Source organism: Ahaetulla prasina, chromosome 3, assembly GCF_028640845.1.
Source record: "Ahaetulla prasina isolate Xishuangbanna chromosome 3, ASM2864084v1, whole genome shotgun sequence".
NCBI lineage: Eukaryota > Metazoa > Chordata > Lepidosauria > Squamata > Colubridae > Ahaetulla > Ahaetulla prasina.
The window spans coordinates 202,639,159-202,659,303 of NC_080541.1; the positions used below are offsets into that span (position 1 = coordinate 202,639,159).

Genomic DNA, 20,145 nt, shown 5'->3' on the forward strand with positions numbered 1-20,145 from the left:
TAAGCAGCAATGGAGACTATGTCAATGAGGGGAAAAAGGGTTAAGAAGCTCAGACTGATAAAATTCAAGCAATGTAGTTCATGCTCTAAATATACTAGAGACAGAGTGGTAATTTGGCAAATATTAAGAAGTAGAACTCCATTTATAGTAGCTTCAGAAGTTATCACTGTTCTAAGTGAATGGATTTAGCATCTGCTAAAGGCACCTTTAATAATGATGGGGGCAAAGCTAATGGTTCTATTAAATGATTCTACTATGAGAAAGTCTGCAAACCGTTCTGATAATCATGCTTCCCAAAATAGTAAATGCTGTTAAAATGAAAATGCCCTATCAACATAAAATAGTATAGCCCAGTAAACAACAGGGACCTTTATGTTTGACTTTTCGATAAAGAAACGGAACAGTAAAACAATATTCTGAGTCAAAAATCTATATTTTTAATTGTTTTATCTTAGTTCAGATTTTGTAAGGAGCCCAGAGGCCATTGGAATAGATGGCCCTAATAAATGCAAATGAACAAAAATGGGAATAACCATAGAGAGAAAGTGATGTCTAGATGCAATACCCAATGAAAGGTAGTATATCATGCCTCCAGGCAGGCTGAAGTACTGGATAAAAATGAACAAAGATCAGATACAAAAACAAAGGTATAGTTAGGCTGAAAGCTAGGAGTGTTCATTTTTTAAAGATGAAAGCACAACAGAGAGACTTCATGATGGAGGAATCAGATCAAATAAGATAGAAATAGAAACAATCGCTTAAAAGAGACATGAAAACACAAAAATATTACTCTATCCGAAGATAAACTGCAGTAACTGAAAATAATACTTTTAATGGGTATACAGAAATAAACTTTTAAAATAGACAATATTAATTGAAAGACAGTAACTAGGAGTCTTGAGATAATAAATTGTTCAAGTGAGCACAAATTTAGAGATATGACATTCTGGTTCACAAGAATTCCAAACTCAGACTTTCTTAACAATAAGAACTTCAGCTGTCAGAAGTGTATTTAAATGGCATATTATAAGTACAGAGGGGAAAAAAAGCATGGATAAATAGCGTTTTCTTTTGCAAAGAAAAGTTGATTCTGAGAATTTGGAAACTGCCAATACATTTTCTAGGTCAATGTAGGTTAGAAATTAAATTAGTGGATAACCAAAGCATTATGAAGCTAATGACTAATTAATCCAATCAGAACCTCAAAATGGAAACACATGTAGTCCTCATCTTACAAGTTACAACCACACTTGACTGGGCCCCCATTTTTATAACTATTTTACACGGTCAATAAGCAAATCACATGTTTGTTATGTGAATTTGGTTGGGAAACCACACATTATGATCACATGACAAGATACTGCAGCCATCATAAATGCGAGCCAGTTGCCAAACACCTGAATTGTAATCATGTGACCATAGGTACAATGGTCGTAACTTTGAGGATAGGCTGTAAGTCACTTTTTTCAAACATCTTCAAACCTCAAAAAATGGTAATGAGTCAAGGTCTACTTTTAGATCTTATTGGACAAAAGATTCAAGGTCTTCCAAACAGCAAATATCATTGATACGCAGAGCTTTGATACTACTATAATGTGTGCCCCGAATCGTATTAAAGATTCATCTATGGTTAGAAAGCAATTTGCCAGCAGATGGAGCCAAAACAGCCAACTGATGCACTTTATCCCCTTCATGTACTTCCTTTTTCTCCCTGTTAAAGGTGAAGCCAGAATTTTGAGAGTGTGTTGGGTTTCCTTAAATAGTTCCTAAGTAAAATCCTGGTCACAGGGATGAAGAGAGAAAAATTTGCAAATTCCAAACTACTATTGATAATATTGCAATGGATGGTGCTGTAAGTGTGATTGACTCAGAAAACATGTAAAACAATGTCCTTACTGATGAATGGTATTGCAAATTAACCCACAATTTGCAGAGGCATTTGCCAGTTCCAATGTTGCTGAATAAGACATACAAAGTGCCTGCTGTTAGGATTCTGTTAAGTTGAAAGATCTGTTATGACATACTACTCTGCAAAGTTCTGGCAATGAAGACATGAATCAATTAAATGTCTCTCAGACACAAAAACAAAATAGGTGGTTATCTGATGAAGGTAACTTATTTCTACAGTTTCGTTACTTATGGAGAACAGCTTTCATAGCCATAAATTGCCGAAGTGCACATCAGAGATGGATAACTGAACAAGAACTGTTCAAACAGAAATTTAACCCCTGTCCAGAAAACTACAATTAATAATAACATTTAGCAACATGTTTTCTTCATGAAGAGAAAATATTCCTAAATGCTATTTCAACAGCAATAAAAAAAGAACTGAAGAGAATTATAGAATAGAATAGAATTTTTATTGGCCAAGTGTGATTGGACACACAAGGAATTTGTTTTGGTGCATATGCTCTCAGTGTACATAAAAGAAAAAAATACCTTCATTAAAGGTACAACATTTACAACACAAATGATAGTCATAGGTCACAAATTATGGTTAAGTCCTAGGAGATACCTGGGAGATACTATTTTCTAGGTCCATCAAAATACAATTCTGCTCTAGAACACTCTAAAGATTCTGCATTAAAACACATACATCACGAAGAAGTGAGGAATTTTTCTGCATGACTTGAAGATAGAGAAATACATGTTTCTGGCAATATGTTTCTGGCGATCTCCAGATATATTGGACTACAATTTCCAATATTCTTAGTAAGCATAATGGGAGTTATAATACAAAACACAAGAAGGCAACAGGTTTGCATAGGTTAAGCTACCCTAGGGATAGGTGAGGAAAGCATTATAACAAGAGAACTGAAACAGTCATAGCAAGCTACAACCTGACCAAAAGCAAAGGTGCACCATGGAAAATAATATATAAAATATTGTGAATTAGTATGTTTGTGAACCATAGTTAATGGTATGTATCTATTCAAATGTGACTTAACGGGACAATGTGTTTCAGGAAATCAATATAAGAAAAGGCAAAATAAAGCTTTTAAAAATACAGCAATAGCAATAGCACTTAGATTTATATACCACTCCATAGTGCTTTACTGCACTCTTATGCTTAGAAATGTATGTTTAGAATATGTTTTTACAAACCTTTGGATCGAGTGGAGATATCCATCCCTTCCACTACGTCCTGCTCTGCTTTTATTTCTTCTTCAGCCAAGCTGTAAGAGTAGAGAGATTTTGATGTTCACATATTTATATTCATTACCGTTTAAAAATGAAAGAGAAGACAATACATGTCTATGAAGATTCTCAGTCATCCAGGTCATGGTTGTCCCAAAGATGCTTTTTCAAGAGGCAACTGGACTTTCCGGTTTTTTTCTTTGAAGACGTTTCACTTGTCATCCAAGAAGCTTCTTCAGCGCTGACTGAATGGTGGGGAATGGACACAGAAAAACTTCCAGTGGCCTTAACAACTCGCTAAAAGAATGCAAATGACCAGCTGTCTGCAAGGAGTATAAATCCTTTCATCTCCCACCATCCAGTCAGAGCTGAAGAAGCTTCTTGGATGAGAAGCGAAACGTCTTCAAAGAAAAAAACCAGAAAGTCCAGTTGCCTCTTGAAGAAGCATCTTTGAGAGAAGACAAACAATAAGTACTGTATCATGATTCAGCTTTCCTTATGTTGCTTTCAGTGATGTACGATTTATAATTGTGGAAGTAACATTTTCCTTCAAAGGCCAAGCCTGTAATTTACATTTTTTTTTCACAGTAAAGCAAAAAGAAATGTTTAAAAAGAAAAGCTCTGGTTAATACTTAACTAGAGACAGAAAAACAATTAAAGTATTAATGCACACACTTTCCAAAAACTTAACATATTCTGGATATGTTTATAAGGGAGTAAAGAGTCATCAATATTAAAGGAGTATGGATAGCCTGATAAACTTGTCTAACTTTCCTTTTAAAAGATACATATTGGCTACCATTATCAGAATTCTAGGGAAGGTGATGAGATCAATGCTATCACTGTGCTGATAACATTTTCAGGAAATGGTCTACCGACTTTGAATAAGTAAATATTAAATTGCATAATAGGCAATACACTGAAGCTGAAATCAGATGATAGGGATATGTTCATTTATAAGGGCAGGATTCCAGAGAAATGATAATGTTGCCCATACCAGAGCTGACTGGGTGACTTTGGGATAGTTATTCTATCTCAGCCAGACTTCTTCATAGGATTATTGTGGGGAAAATAGAAGGAGGAAGCATTATATATGTCACGTTGACCTATATAAAATATGAGGCAGAAAGTAAATTCAGATCCTACTAATGTATACTTAAAGCTTGCTTATTTTGTGCAAACATACATTGTTTTACATTTGCTCATATTAAACTCTATTTGCCATTCTGAAACACATTTACCCAGTCAGAAGATACCTTTTGGAACTTTTCACAATCTGCTTTTAGTTTTACTACCTTGAACATCAATAAACATTCAGTCCAAACTCTAGATAACTTTTTATATAATTCAAGGACACCACAGAAAATCACTACTTTTAATATTTAAATTGACACAAAAGTACTGCCCAAAGATGTTTAAAATTAGAATCATAGATTTACCACCAGCTTATCAGGTACTTAGGAGCCAAGGACTCAGCAGCACAAGGAAACAGTAGTCAAAGACTTAATAGTCAGTCATCAACACCCAATCAACAACTAAAAAGCCACACACAACCAGGTACCACATAAATACAACACATAAAATAGCCCAAAGCACACATTTTGGTAGAGAGAAGTTCTCTGAGGATGAGCTCCAATGTGAGTGCGAAAGCGACTAAATCTCTGGGCACAGTGACTGACTCAGATTGGATCCTGCAACATTATCCTGGGACACATATAGTTTCCTTCATTCATTATAATCTAGAATTCTAGTACTGGAAAGAGCCATTTAGGCCAACAAGTTCAAACCCTTGCTTCGTACAAGAATTCAAATTAAAACGTCCCATCCTAAATTAAAAACAGAGGTTTTAATGTATGGGTGTAGATCACTCAGTTGGATAGCTAGTATCAAATTATTACTGCTATAAAACCTTTCCTAATATTCAGTCAGAATCCATTTTCCTGAAATTTAAATTCTGTGTGTCACGCATTATGGAATGAAAAAAAAACTTTTTCTATGTGACATCCTTTCAGCTATTTGATGACTATCCTATCCCGCAAATCATCTATCTTTTTGAAGGCTAAACACACTCAGCTCATTCAATCATGTTTCACACTTAATTTCTAGTCCCTTGATAATCTTCATTGCCCTTTTGTAAACTTGTTTCCAGTTCTCTGAATCTTTTTTAACATCTCATATTAAGAACATGATACAATATTTGAGATAGGGGCTAAAAAAAACCTAGCATAATAGAATAGTTGTTTCCTATGAAAATTACGTAAGGGGACGCGGTGGCTCAGAGGCTAAGATGATGAGCTTGTCGATCGAAAGGTCGGAAGCTCAGCGGTTTGAATCCCTAGTGCCGCATAATATGGTGAGCTCTGTTACTTGTCCCAACTTCTGCCAACCTAGCAGTTCGAAAGCATGTAAAAAATGCAAGTAGAAAAATAGGGACCACCTCTGGTGGGAAGGTAACAGCGTTCCGTGCACCTTTGGTGTTTAGTCATGCCGGCCACATGACCATGGAGACGTCTTCAGACAGCGCTGGCTCTTCGGCTTTGAAACGGACATGAGTACTGCCCCCTCGAGTCAGGAATAACTAGCACATATGTGCAAGGGGAACCTTTACCTTTATGAAAATTACAGTTTCCATGATACAGCATAAAACTACCAGACTCAGGTGGCTCTTACTCTAATGATGTTCCAGAAGTCTTTAAAATATAGCTCTTCTCCCAAGTCATGAGATAATGGCCATGAAGACACTGTGAACCATGTTTTATGGTATATGGTCTGCTTTATGGTTATTGATTTCTGTTTTTAAATGTAAGCTGCCCAGTCATGTTTTGGAATCGGGTGGCCTCAAAATTTAATAAATAATGTCGATAACAGCAACAACTTTATTTCCTTGGACCAATCACACTGCTGGTTTTAATTAAAACTTTCACAAATACAATTGTCAGGTCAGGTTTCCCCTTCTTATACCTAAGCATTTGATTTTTGCATCCTTAAGCAAATTTTGCACCTATATCTTAAATTTCATTGTTACTTGCAAAATTATCAAGATGGTTTTGAAATAATTTAGGGCAGGGGTCTGCAAGCTTGGCTCTTTTAAGACCTGTGGACTTCTATTCCCAGAGTTCCTCAGCCAGCTTTGCTGGCTGGGAACTCTGGGAGTTGAAGTCCACAGGTCTTAAAAAAGCCAAGTTTGCAGACCCCTGGTTTAGGGTATTGGCTATTCTTCCCAAATTAGATCTTCTGCAAGTCTGAAAAAAATTATCTCTGCCTCTTAAAGAAAATATTTAACAACAGAGGACCAAGAACTGTTCCTTGCAGTACACCAATTAGTATCTCTCGGTAATGACCTTTTGAGAAGCACTCGGAGTACTGTTTCAGAGCCAGTTATTTTTCCACTCATTCCATACAGTCCACACTTCAGTACCTTGCTAATCAGTATGTCATCAGATATTTTTTCAAACACTTTGCTGAAATTTTGGAATTGGCAAGATTTATATTGAAAAACCCATGCTGGGTTCTGTGTTATTAACAAAAAGTTTTTATGGTGCTTACAGATTGATTTCTTATGATTTGAAGCTTTACAGGTATTGATGTTAGCTCTGTTATACTTGCTGGATCTTCATTTACCCCTTTTTTGAAGACAGAGACAATTTTTGCTCTCCTCCAGTCATCTGGAGTCATCCATTCATCTACACCAGTGGTAGTCAACCTGGTTCCTACAGCCCAGTAGTGGGCATTCCAGCTTTCATGGTGGGCGGTAGGGGTTTTGTCCGATACCGAAGAGCTTTCCTTTTTTTTTCATTTAATTGACTTTTTAAAAACTTTTCAAAGCATTATTTAAAAACATTTTCATTAGGTTTTCATAAAATTCCACGTGACAATTTAAATTTCTGAAAATATATTATTTGTATAGCCTGCGCATAATTTTAGTTCATGTTTCGTAAGTGAAACTAAATGGCGCTACAGTGCGACCGCAAACAAAAGAGCCTCATCCCAGAATAGCTCGCGCATCTCCCCCCACACCACCCAGCTGTAACAGACAAGCAGAGCTGGTAGCCGGCACCCCACCCCCCAAACTCAATCCACGATGCGCGAGAGGCATGCGCAGACGACGATACAGAGCACATTACTGTGGAACTGGTGGGCAGTTAGAAAATTTTACTACTAACAGAGATACAAAAGTGGGCGGTAGGTATAAAAAGGTTGACTACCCCTGATCTACACTAACTATAGTGTAAAAATCTATAAATTCTAAGTTGAAAAAACTAAAAAAAAGGAAACTTTAACCTTTAGCAACCTGCTTTCCAGATCATTTAAACTTAAAAGAATAGTTAGAAATATCAAGTATTAAGTGATATTGAAGGTTTGGGGAAGCTCCAGTATTAGAAAACATAATTGAAAAAGGTCTATGTGCCTGATCAAGCTGTCTAAATGTCATGAACAAAAACATTTACACAGTAAAGTGATTAAAAACACAGAAGTATCACATTTTATTTATTTATTTATTTATTTTTATTATTTAGATTTTTATACCGCCCTTCTCCCGAAGGACTCAGGACGGTGTACAGCCAGATTAAAAAACAGTACAATATACAAATTAAAACAAAATTAAAATAACATATTTATAAATGGCCGAAAATTTAAAACCGTCAAATTTGACCCATAAAATTCATAAAAATACCCCAATTAAAATTATTAAAATTCAAAAAGTTTTTTAAAAAAGTTTAAAAAATTAAGCCAGTCCCGCTTGGATAAACAAGTGCGTTTTCAATTCACGGAGAAAGGTCCGAAGGTCAGGTAATTGACGCAAACCAGGGGGAAGTTCGTTCCAGAGGGTAGGTGCTCCAACAGAGAAGGCCCTTCCCCTTGGGGCCGCCAGCCGACATTGCTTGGCGGACGGCACCCTGAGAAAACCCTCTCTGTGTGAGCGTACGGGTCGGTGGGAGGCATAAGGTAACAGCAGGTGGTCCCGTAAGTACCCGGGCCCTAAACCATGGAGCGCTTTAAAGGTGGTAACCAACACCTTGAAGCGCACCCGAAAGACCACAGGTAGCCAGTGCAGACTGCGCAGGAGCGGTGTTACACGGGAGCAACGTGTGGCTCCCTCAATCACCCGCGCAGCTGCATTCTGAACTAACTGAAGCCTCCGAGTGCACTTCAGGGGTAGCCCCATGTAGAGAGCATTGCAATAATCCAGACGAGAAGTGACAAGAGCGTGAGTGACCGTGCATAAGGCATCCCGGTCAAGGAAGGGGCGCAACTGGCGAACCAGGCGGACCTGGTAAAAAGCTCTCCTGGAGACAGCCGCCAAATGGTCTTCAAACGACAGCCGTCCATCCAGGAGAACGCCCAAGTTGCGCACCCTTTCTGTTGGGGCCAATGACTCGCCCCCAACAGTCAGCTGCGGTTGCAGCTGACTGTACCGGGGTGCTGGCATCCACAGCCACTCCGTCTTGGAGGGATTGAGCTTGAGTCTGTTTCTCCCCATCCAGACCCGTACGGCTTCCAGCTGCGTATCGTCAGCGTACAGCTGGTAACTCACCCCAAAGCCACTGATGACCTCGCCCAACGGCTTCATATAGATGTTGAACAGGAGAGGCGAGAGAATCGACCCCTGAGGCACCCCACAAGTAAGGCGCCTTGCGGTCAATCTCTGCCTTCCTGTCAACACCGTCTGCGACCGGTCAGAGAGATAGGAGGAGAACCACCGATAAACGGTGCCTCCCACTCCCAAACCCTCCAACCGGTGCAGCAGGATACCATGGTTGATGGTATCAAAAGCCGCTGAGAGATCTAACAGGACCAGGGCAGAGGAACAACCCCTATCCCTGGCCCTCCAGAGGTCATCCACCAACGCGACCAAAGCTGTCTCTGTACTATATCCGGACCGGAAACCGGACTGGAACGGGTCTAGATAGACAGCTTCATCCAGGTACCGGGGAAGCTGCCATGCCACCACTCTCTCTACAACCTTCGCCACAAAGCGAAGGTTGGAGACTGGACGATAATACTGGAGACTGGACATAGCAGGTATATTAAAAATCATGTCATAAAAACTAATTTGTTGCATTCCAGAATTCTCTATTCAGAATCAGTTAGCTGAATGTTCCTGGGAAGCTCAAAATAACAGATTAACAGAGTTGGAAGGGACCTTGTAAGTCATCTAGTGCAACCCCCCACCCAAGCAGGAGACTCTACACCAGGGGTGTCAAACTCAAGGCCTGGGGCCTAAATGCGGCCTGCAGGATGCTTAGATCTGGCCTGCGGGGCTGCCCTGGAAAAACCGAAGCACTGGCCCACGGTGCCTCTGCCAGGCATGCGGCCCTCCCGAGCCCCATCTGGCAGAGGGTGCAGGAGGCCGTCGCAGCTGAAAATGTAGCTCATGAGGGCTGATTGCAGACGTTCTGGGCTCTATTTTCGCTAGCAGGGTTGCATGAGGCCATCGCAGCCGGAAATGGAGCTCGGCAGCCTGTTTTCGCTGGCAAAGCACTCGGGCCACCAAAGGTGCCCTCAACACAAGTGACATTAAGCTGGCCACCCCCACCCCGGCCCCTGAGGTCAAACAGCCCTGGTACGGCCCTCAATGAAATCGAGTTTGACACCCCTGCCCTACACCATTTCTGACAAATGGCAGTCCAATCTCTCTCCAATGCAGTGGTGAAATCCACCTGGTTCGCTAAACCAATAACGCCAGTGGCAGGAGCCTCCGACCACCCACTGGGATGTCATTACATCCCTTTTTTTACCTTCTGTGCATGCGCAGAACAGGCGCACGCATACTCCTGCGCATTCCCGTTCCCGAACCGGTAGCGAAGGTAAGTGGATTTCACTGCTGTTCCAGTGATGAAGCTCCCACAATTTCCGAAGTCAAGTGGTTCCTATGACTTCGTAAATTATTATTTTCCCGCTTTAAAGATGTTCAATTTCCCCTTCATATGTAATGGAGAAGCTATCATAACCAGGACTTTTACACAAAACTTGGTTCTGAACAAAAATAAAACAATGGTTAAGAGAAGAGACGCTTTCTATAATTCTGGGAAACCATAATTCTGAAAGTTCAAACAAACTCCCAATATAAAACCAAGGACAAATATGGCTCTATTTAACCAATACTGCCAATATTTAACCAATATAGTCCCCAAATTTTGTAGAATAGCATAAAAATGACCGAATGGTATTATACACTATATTAGAATTACTTGGCTTAGAGCAGAGGTCCCCAACCCTGTGGCCTGTTAGGAACTGAGCCACACAAGTGGAGATGAGCGGCAGGCAAGCAAGCAAAACTGAAACCATGCTTCCTCTGTCTTCCATGAAACCAGTCAGTGATGCCAAAAAGGTTGGAGACTGCTGGCTTAGAGCATACCATTTTACAATTGAATTCATTATTACCTCACTTAGGGGCCGGAATAGCTCAGGCTGTTACGAAGCCTGTTATTAGAACACAGTAGCCTGCAATTACTGCAGGTTCAAGCCCGGCCCAAGGTTGACTCAGCCTTCCATCCTTTATAAGGTAGGTAAAATGAGGACCCAGATTGTTGGGGGGGCAATAAGTTGACTTTGTAAAAAATATACAAATAGAATGAGACTATTGCCTTATACACTGTAAGCCGCCCTGAGTCTTCGGAGAAGGGCGGGATATAAATGTAAACAAAACAACAACAACAACAAACAAAAAAACTTGGTATTCTGTAATCAAAGCAACACTTGGGATTCTTCTACAAAGTACAGTTTGTTCCACATTTTATCATCCCGCATAACATAGTTTTATTTGCATTTTTAAACAATTGAGATTGTTCATGAGTATGTTGAATTATAAACACTATCAGTCTAATACAGATTTGTGGAAAAAGAAACTTTTTTTGGCCTTCCATAATCTACTTTTTAAGAGATTACTCATAAACAGCTAGTTACTCAACTCTTCAACATAGTGAAGAGGAAGCCCCGAGATACTTGGTGCTCTCTGAGTTTGGTTGTTTCTTGCAGATATTTTATTACAAAACTAGGTAACATCATTAGTGCTATAAGGAATGGGATTTGTTGTCATTTTATATTCTAGTGGCTTGTCTTGTCAGTGTTAATAGGAATGGTTTTCCATAGAGACCCAAGACCCAAGTTGTTAGTTGCGAAGTCGTGTCCAACCCTTCACAACCCCAGGACAATGTTCCTCCAGGCCTTCCTGTCCTCTACCATCCTCTGGAGTCCATTTAAGCTCAGTGAAAGAATTAGTTGAAGACAAAGAAACATCCCACTGAACACAAATCCAATGCAAAAACTATAGAGAACTGAATTAAGAGAATTCTCAGCAACCTCACCAAAGAAGGTAAAATCACCAATGACCAGGGGCAGAGGAAAAGTAGTGGACCTGTCCTCCCATGCTTCCATGGATGCCCCAAAATGCACAAGCCAGATATACCTCTTCATCCAAATGTATCGTTATCATGGACCCCAACCTACAACATCATCAAAGAATTAACAAAAAAAGTCTGGACACCTCAGAGAGGGAAGCAAATAATCAACACTGTTGTGTCTCCAAAGAATCAAAGCTGTGACAACAGATAAAGATGAAATCAGAGTCTCACTTGATGTCACAGCACTTTTTACATCCACAGACCCAGATTTAGTCAAAGAATCCGTAACAGCACTACTACACAACACAACAGACCTAACCAAATACATCAAGATTTAAATACCCAGAATCACGGATCTTATCAATCTTTGCCCAACTATGTACTTTCAGTTCAATGGACAACTATATCCAGAAATCAAAGGAAAATCCATGGGATCACCATTTTCAGGATTAATAACAAAGACCATAATGCAATGCTTGAAATCAGTAGCACTCCCATACATACAACCTAAAGTATGGAGCAGATAACATATTTCTCATAATAAAAGAACCAACTAGAGAACACATATAAAACCATCAACATCATATTCAAAGGAATAAAAATTCACAAAGGAAGAAGAAAATAACAATACACTACCCTTCCTGGATATCCTCATCAGCAGAGGCAGTGATGGCAAATTAGAAACACAAGTCTATAGTAAAACTACCCATACCAATCAGGTGCTCCACTACTGCAGGAACCCTGAACATCAGAAAAAGAAATAGATCATCTGCACAACATCTTCCAACAAAATAGATATCCACCTAACCTTATCAAATTGTACCTAACCATTCAATTCAATATAGCACAACTAATGCAAGCTGTGAAAAAGATAACACTGCCATATATTAAAAACTTCTCAGAAACCACCGACTATTAGTGGCATCATCATAGTACCATAGCACGCAAATCAGTTAAAGTCCTCCAAAACATCCCAAGTAAACCAAAAGTCTCCGCAGCCCCAGAACAAAAAATGAAAGTCATCTACAACATATAGTGTAAGGAATGCAACAGCCACTATGTAAGACAAACAAGCAGAAACTAGCATAACAAATGTAGGAACACCAACTAGCAGTCAGAAGACATGATGAAAACTCCTTAATGTCACAACACATGGACAGATTTAAATATAGTTTTAACTAAAAAACTATGATCCCTGGACAAGCCAAATCCAAAAAATGCTAGAAAATTCCTGGAAGCCTGGCACTCAGCCAAATTGCCCATCAACAAACACATAGAGATAAACAACAAACATACCATTCAAAAAAGACAATTAAAAAGTCAAAAAGAAAACAAAAAAGGCCAAAACACCAGCAATCAATACCAGAGGAGCAGAAATGAACACCAAAATTAACAGCAGACCAATAATCAAGAAGCAAATACCCCAATGAACTGCTGAACAACCTAACGGTAAACAACAGCCCAATTAAGGAACTATGAAAACACTTCCACCAACACTGACAGACAAGCTACTACAGACAGTCCTCAACTTATGACAATTGAGACCAAAATTCCACTGCTATGTGAGTTGTAACCCATTTCATGACCTTTTTGCCATAGTTGTTAAACAAATCACTGCAGTTGTTAAGTGAGTCATGTGGTTATTAAACAAACTTGGCTTCCCTCACTGACTTATTGCTTGCTGGAAGATCACAAATGGTGCTCACATGACCCAAGGACAGTGCAACGGTCATAAATACATGCTACTTGTCAAGCGCCAGAAATTTAATCACATGACCACATGGGGATGCTGTAACAACCATGCATGTAAGAAGTCACTTTTTTCAATGCCATTGTAACTTGAAATGGTCACTAAACAAATGGTTGTAAGTCGAGGACTACCTATAAATATAAAATGAGAGCAAACCTCACTCCCTACTAGCACTGATGTTACCTAGTTTGGTAATGAGACAGCTGTAAGAAAACAATCAGAGAGCACCAAGGACTCAACCCTGAGCTACAAATATTCTCTTCTATTAAAGAGGAAGCTGCTCTCACCACTGGAGATAGGCAGACTACACATTATATCCCAGACTCAAGAAGACCTGGAAGAACAACTGGATATGCAGCCAACAGCTGAAGCTGGAACGTCACTGCCACTCCCTCCATTACAGAGCACAGCAGCTGGTTATGGCATAAGACAATGAATAAACTAGCCCTTCAACACTCAAGATCAATTACCTGGGCTCAGCAGCAATGTACCATCAGAAAGTACTCCTGAAGATGCCAGAAGAACCCTCACAGCAATCCCTACTACCACTATAAATCAATGCAATGACCCGATATATGCTACAGTTGCTATAATCATGGGGAGATGTTTGGTTACACAACCAGAAGAACAGCAGAGCATAATCCCCTTGGAAAATGGGATTGAAGACTAAAATCAGGGCAACTTGGAGAGAAGTTAGTCAGCTGGTAGAACTACTATAGAATGGTGTAAAGATTAAGGACAAGCCTTGATAATGAAAAAAAAAAGAAGGTCCTGACCCTATCTGAAACCAGGGAGATTGCTAAACAAAGGCTTATAGCACTGACTATCAGGCTAAGGAGACACACTAGAGAAGCAGTGGTTAAGAAGTTAAATGCCCTATTCTCCAAAGAACCTTCCAAGTTGTACTCCCAACTGCAGTGTTACAACACAGTAACAACAGAAGAGAAACTGAACAGTATTAGAAGAATGTATGGGAAAAAGAGACAACACATAACAACAGTGCAAAGTGGCTGCAAGACCTGAGAGAGACCACAGTACTATCCTAGAACAGGAACCAATCACCATCATAATGGCAGATATCTAACAGCAAGTCAAAAACATTAAGAGTTGGATAGTATTGGGCCCAGACAAGATCTGCCCTTATTAAAAAAACCAACAGCACTGCATGAATGCCTAGCAGCACAGACGAATCAGCTGCTAGCAGCAGGATTCCCACCCAAACTGGCAAACACAAAGAAAAACAGTGCTGTTAATGAAAGAACCTTGTAAGCGAACACTACTATTCAAATAACCTACCTCACAACATGGAAGGTCCTGGCAGGTTGATTTCAAGCTGTATGTCAGGGGTGTCAACTTGCATCGGCATGGCAGTGTCACGTGACGTATCGTGACTTCCCCCCCTTCACTAAAATGGTTGTGGGCATGGCCAGCGCATGACACATCCAGCCCATCGGCCAGGAGTCTGACACCCCTGCTGTATGCTAAGAGTGAATGAGGCATCAACTTGCCTGAGTCAGTGGGGACATTAGGATGTCATTTGGATTGAAGAATTGTAACTGGGCGGTATACAAAAGAGGCACTGGAAATAAGGCTGATGGAATGAAACTATCAACAGGCTACATAGCAGACATTATGTGGCCTGCTGGTAGCTACAAGTACCTTGGTATCCCATAGTCACAAAGAACACAGCAACATTCAAGTACCAACAAGGATAAAATAATTCCTGAAGAGTCAGTCAATGGGAAGAATAAGATCCACACCATCAACATGCATGCCCTATTGCCCTACGAGCTATCAGATACCCTGCCTATACAGTGAGCTGGCCATAGGGAGACATGAATGCGGATGTGAAGACTCAGAAGCTCCCCACAAGGTGTGGAGGTTTCCACCTCCCAGAAATAGCACTTCAGCCAGAAGATGAGTTGCTGAGAGAATGTCTGCAACAGCAGCAGACATGGGAGGAAGATCAAGCAGAAAAGTGCCATGGGAAGACAAGACCCTGTATTGCATGTAGCTCAGACAGCTGAGGTAGTCAACATTAGGAAACCCTGGACTGGGTTGGACTGAAAGATGCTGAGGCACTGATTATAGCAGCCCAAGAACAGGCACTAAGCACCAGATCCATCGAAGCAGAAATCTACCACACAAAATTGAATCAAAGGCGTAGACTGTATAGAGAAGCCTCAGAGACAGTCCAACACATAGAGGCAGTTTATAAGATACAGGCAGGAACAGCATTTACTGAAATGACATAACCAAGTAGCTGACATTGTATACAGGAACGTATGTACAGGAACCCCCAAGTCAGATGGGAGATTCAGAAGGCCGTGGAGAATAAGAGGACTATGTTCCTGTGAGACTTCCAAATCCAGACGGACAGATCCAGGCAGGTACCAGGCAATCAACTAGACAGCATGGTAGAAAGAAGCAGCAGAAGAACTGCCGAGTGACAGCAATATTAGGAAGAAAAAAGTATGAAAAGCTGGAGAAGTATCAGGGCCTAACAGAGGAACTAGAAAGGACGTGGAAAGTAAAGGTCAAAGTGATTCCAAAGCTGGGACAATGGCTCCAACAGGTTCCAAGAATAACATCCAAAGCTGTCTCTCCAGAAGTGTGCAATGCTAGGATACTGCAGAGGACCCTCAAACTTTCAAGCATCTGGTACAGAACCTGAGATTGTGGAAACACATACCACCCAGAGGAGTGAGAAAGGATTATCTATATTATTATTCCAAATCAGATCAAAGAACTTTTAAAAAACATGTAGAATGGAACACGGGATGAGATGCAATAGAATGGAGAGAGAAATAGAGAAATACCTTTTTCTTTTGAGCAAGATACTCTGGAATTAAATGTTTCTTCCAGTATGCCACATTGTAACTGAACAGTATGTAACATGTTGTTTATTACATAGTTTTTAAGGCTAGGTAAAACTTGCATTTTGACTGTGGTAAACAAATATTGGCTTTTTGTTTAGAGAGAAAAGAAACAGAAATTAAGGTATGTATAACTCGTGCATTGCACAGGTTTTCAAACATAGTTTTGTAATTTATTCTTTCCAATTAAAGAAATTTCCAAAATGTTAAAGCATTTGAAAAGCAAAGTTCAAACCTAAAAACATTGTGTTGAGCAATATGTTGAGCAATATATGCAATAAAAGAGTTCCACAAGGATATAAAGCTGTTTTCCTGTGTCCTGTATGAAGCTGTCAATGGGAAATTCTATAATTAAGATTTTATGGATCAAAATAATTTTCTTAGAAAATTCGATAAATCTGAAGTAAAATTTTAAATTTAGAAACAATGTGAAAATATTTTGAAATATCAGAAAAAAGTAGGAAAATAGTACTGTTATTTTATTTTTGAAGAATGTCAAAAATTCAATAAAACTGTTGTTTCTCCCTAAACTACCAAACTATATACTGAGCTGCTTTATACTTTTGCTGATGGCAATGAAAGATGGAAATTCAGGATATTCCTGCAGAAGATTAGTATTTTAGGATAACTTTTTATTTCTAGATTCAGTAGATTTCAGGTGGGTTTCCATCCCACCACAATTTATTTATAATCTGTTTAAATATATCCCCAAAAGATAATAAGGCAAAGAAACACTTCATAAACAGCTGCACTTTAATATTATTTGCAATACCTTTTCTTAGTAGAAAGTAAATATTAAAAGATAACAAGGATTAAAGGATCAAAGTGCAGCATCTTGATATCTCCTGCATTGAATAGTTTTTCTTCCAATTCATTGTAATAATCTTTTTACGGTTTCCTTTAAAATGCAGTTAAGAAAGTAATTATTTGGGATTGTACATATATACTATTAAATCTGGTAGACAATACCTATAATACATATATTATAACAAAGAACATTTACTTTGTTTTCTGATACTGTATTATTTTCTTGAGAAGGCATATATAAATGTTTATATTAGTAAATCTTTGCCAAATACAATATGAAGTGACTTGAAATTATATTTACCCCCCAACTTATCTCTGAATTTATCAAGTAGAGTAAAAAAAAAATCCTCCAAAGCCTCACATCTTAAGAATGAAACAAATTTTTGCACAAAGACTTTAGAGCTTTGCTAAATAAAAGTTTGCCATACCCTTTTTCAGATGACATCTAAGTACTAAATGATACAAATGAACCCAACTATCAAAAATGTTTGTAGTGTATATTTTACATAACTATTATTTATTGGTAAGGAATTATGGTTTGCTTTTTTAAAAAAAAACATTGCATTTTTCACAAATAAAATACTGTATGATAAGGACAACTCTTTACTGCGACATCATTACAGTACTTAACATATGGATAAATGAAGAAACACCTATGCTTTTACCTAACCTATCTATAAAGAGAAAAAGTTGTAAATGAACTGCTACACTTGACATTTAGATAAGAAATCCAATGATAGAAAACAACCAGACAATACTGGCCATAATGTAGACTCCGTAATGGAATAAATTATTATCAAAGACAAATACATTTGGGCAAAATCTTTTTTAAATAAAAACAACACTCAACACTGTAAGACCTATACTTCAATATTATCTTCAAAATAACTGATGCTTCTACAGTACAAGTAGCAAGCATATAATAAAATGTTTAAAACTGCATTTCATAAAATTGAGATATTATTTTGCTTGTCATAACTGAATAAAGAGCATCTGTGTATAAGCACTCACCTATAACAGTCTCTTACTCATCGGTAGCTATGCTATTTATGCAGGATTCTTAAAATGGCGTCTGACAGCACTGCATTGCCTCATTCCTATACAGAGGCTAAAATGGTAGCAATTTATTCAATAACTATGACCTTTTTTAAGCAATAAGATTTTTAAAATAGTTAAATAGCAAAATAAAAACACTACACAATGATAAAATACCCCTAAATAGGAAACTAAAATGCCCAAGACTAATTTATTAAGGAAATCCTTAGATTCTAAGAACTGATTCTTCTTCCAATTACCTTGCAAAGCCTAATGTATTTTAAGATTAAAAATAACTACTAATCTGGTGAAAGTAAAGGAACTAAATGCGACATGATAAATTAAGTCATCCATTTTTTTAAATATAAGAAATGTACAATAATGTTCAGAATCATTAGAATTCATCAGGCAATTATGTATCAACACTTGGCTAACAAAATAGCAACACTTCAATCCCTGGAGAAAGTGGAGTGTTTAAATCAAATGTTTTCACAGAAAGGAATTGCACAATACCAAAATATAGCTTGTTTAACAAAACTTCTGTCTTTGTAACCAATTTTAGCTAGTTTCATAAATGTTACCTTAAAGCTTCATGTTTTAAATAAATGTCTGAAATACTATAATTCCTAGGGTTGGTTCTTAATATTGTTAATAGTTTGTAGCAAAAGGTATTAAAATCTGTGGTATGTAGCACAGTCTGCAGAAGAGATAAAATTCTGAATCCCTCACTCCCAATGGCTAATCTGATTACCTATTATAATTGATACTACTAAACTGTCCCATAATGCTGAGCTGCTATGTAGGATTTTAAGCTGTCACTCTTCGCCCAACATACTCCAGGGCACTGACTATTTACCACTTACTTACATGCCTACAAGGTGGCACCTGCTTTACAGTAAGTTGAATTTCTTGCCAAGTATAAAACAAACGTAGTCCCTTTATTGAAGAGGCACAAAAGTGATATTGAATGGTAGATGTTAACGAGATTTTATTTCTATACATACACACAACACAACATGCATACATACACACAAACACATGCACACACACACACACACACAAGTATCTGTGTTCACCAAACACTGCAACCTGGGTTATCTTACAATAAAAAGAGAACTGATGTGTAAAAAAAAGATTATACAGAATGACGCCAAATTTACAAACAGTATTTGTAGTGAAAATGTGTCAGAATCTTCTAAAATGTTCTTCCAAAACCAACAGTGTGTGTGTGTGTGTGTGTGTGTGTGTGTGTGTGTGTGTGTGTGTGCAAGCATTCGTATGAGGGAGGGAGGGAGGGAGGAGGATATTTGTTTTGAAGGTCACAGCACTGTTTCCTTTTCAAGAGTGGCTAAATACTGTGAAAAACTTTCTAGAAATGCAAGTTATTTTACCTATTTCTATTGGTTCTCAAATAATCTACACACAGATTGAAAGGCATGTGCATTTTAACACATTTTTGTTTTAATGAGTATACATGTTGCTTTCTGTGCTATGTTATTGGAATATTTAATTTAAAAAGAGACTAAGGGCTAAATCATAATGGTAAATTGAGTTTATGTTGACCAAAATAAATAAACTGGAATGTTGTACCAAAATAATTATTTCAAAGGAGCCTAATTCAGCTGTGTTATTCAGTGAAGTTACAATCAATATTCAAATGTTCTAGTTCAATTCTGTTAGGACAGGAGAGTAAGTGTTCATCTAATTATATAGTCACACTTGGTAAAGGAAACCTGCATCATCTTGCTTAAAGCAGAGTGGGATTCTTTGCATACCATTCTTAAATGTGACATACCATAAGAAATCAAATGTGATTAAGGCATTTGGTAAAAGCATACAAATTATGGAATACTTGAGCTTGGCTCAGTTTCTGTACTGTACTTAAAATGGAACAAAGATGGGAGAAATTTCTGGAAGGCCTTTCTCAGCCTTGCTATAATATCTGTCAATCTTTAACCTATTCTGTTTTTATTGGTCAGGCTTTCAACAAAGCAACATGATTGGGCTGATCCGGGAACAACACTGCTGTCTCTCCTTGCCTCAAACATCTTGCTGCAATGCAGACATTTATATTTTGTGAACTAAGAAAGAATTAGTATTCAAATAATTTAAAGGGGTGAACTTCGGGGAATTTATGATGCTGTGTTTCATTATGTGCACAAGGATAGTCCATGCAAATAGGCTTTTCTTTGTC

At 38.4% G+C, this 20,145-nt stretch overlaps 1 protein-coding gene across 6 annotated transcripts in view; it reads right to left on the reverse strand.

The window, feature by feature from the left end:
* ZMYND8 (zinc finger MYND-type containing 8) overlaps positions 1-20,145 on the reverse strand; it is a 109,589-nt gene that overhangs the window by 64,326 nt on the left and 25,118 nt on the right. For all 6 annotated transcript variants that reach the window (XM_058177530.1, XM_058177531.1, XM_058177534.1 and 3 more), the window contains one exon: positions 3,106-3,176. In XM_058177530.1, coding sequence (XP_058033513.1) covers positions 3,106-3,176 — 71 coding nt within the window. The remainder of the gene's footprint in view (positions 1-3,105; positions 3,177-20,145) is intronic.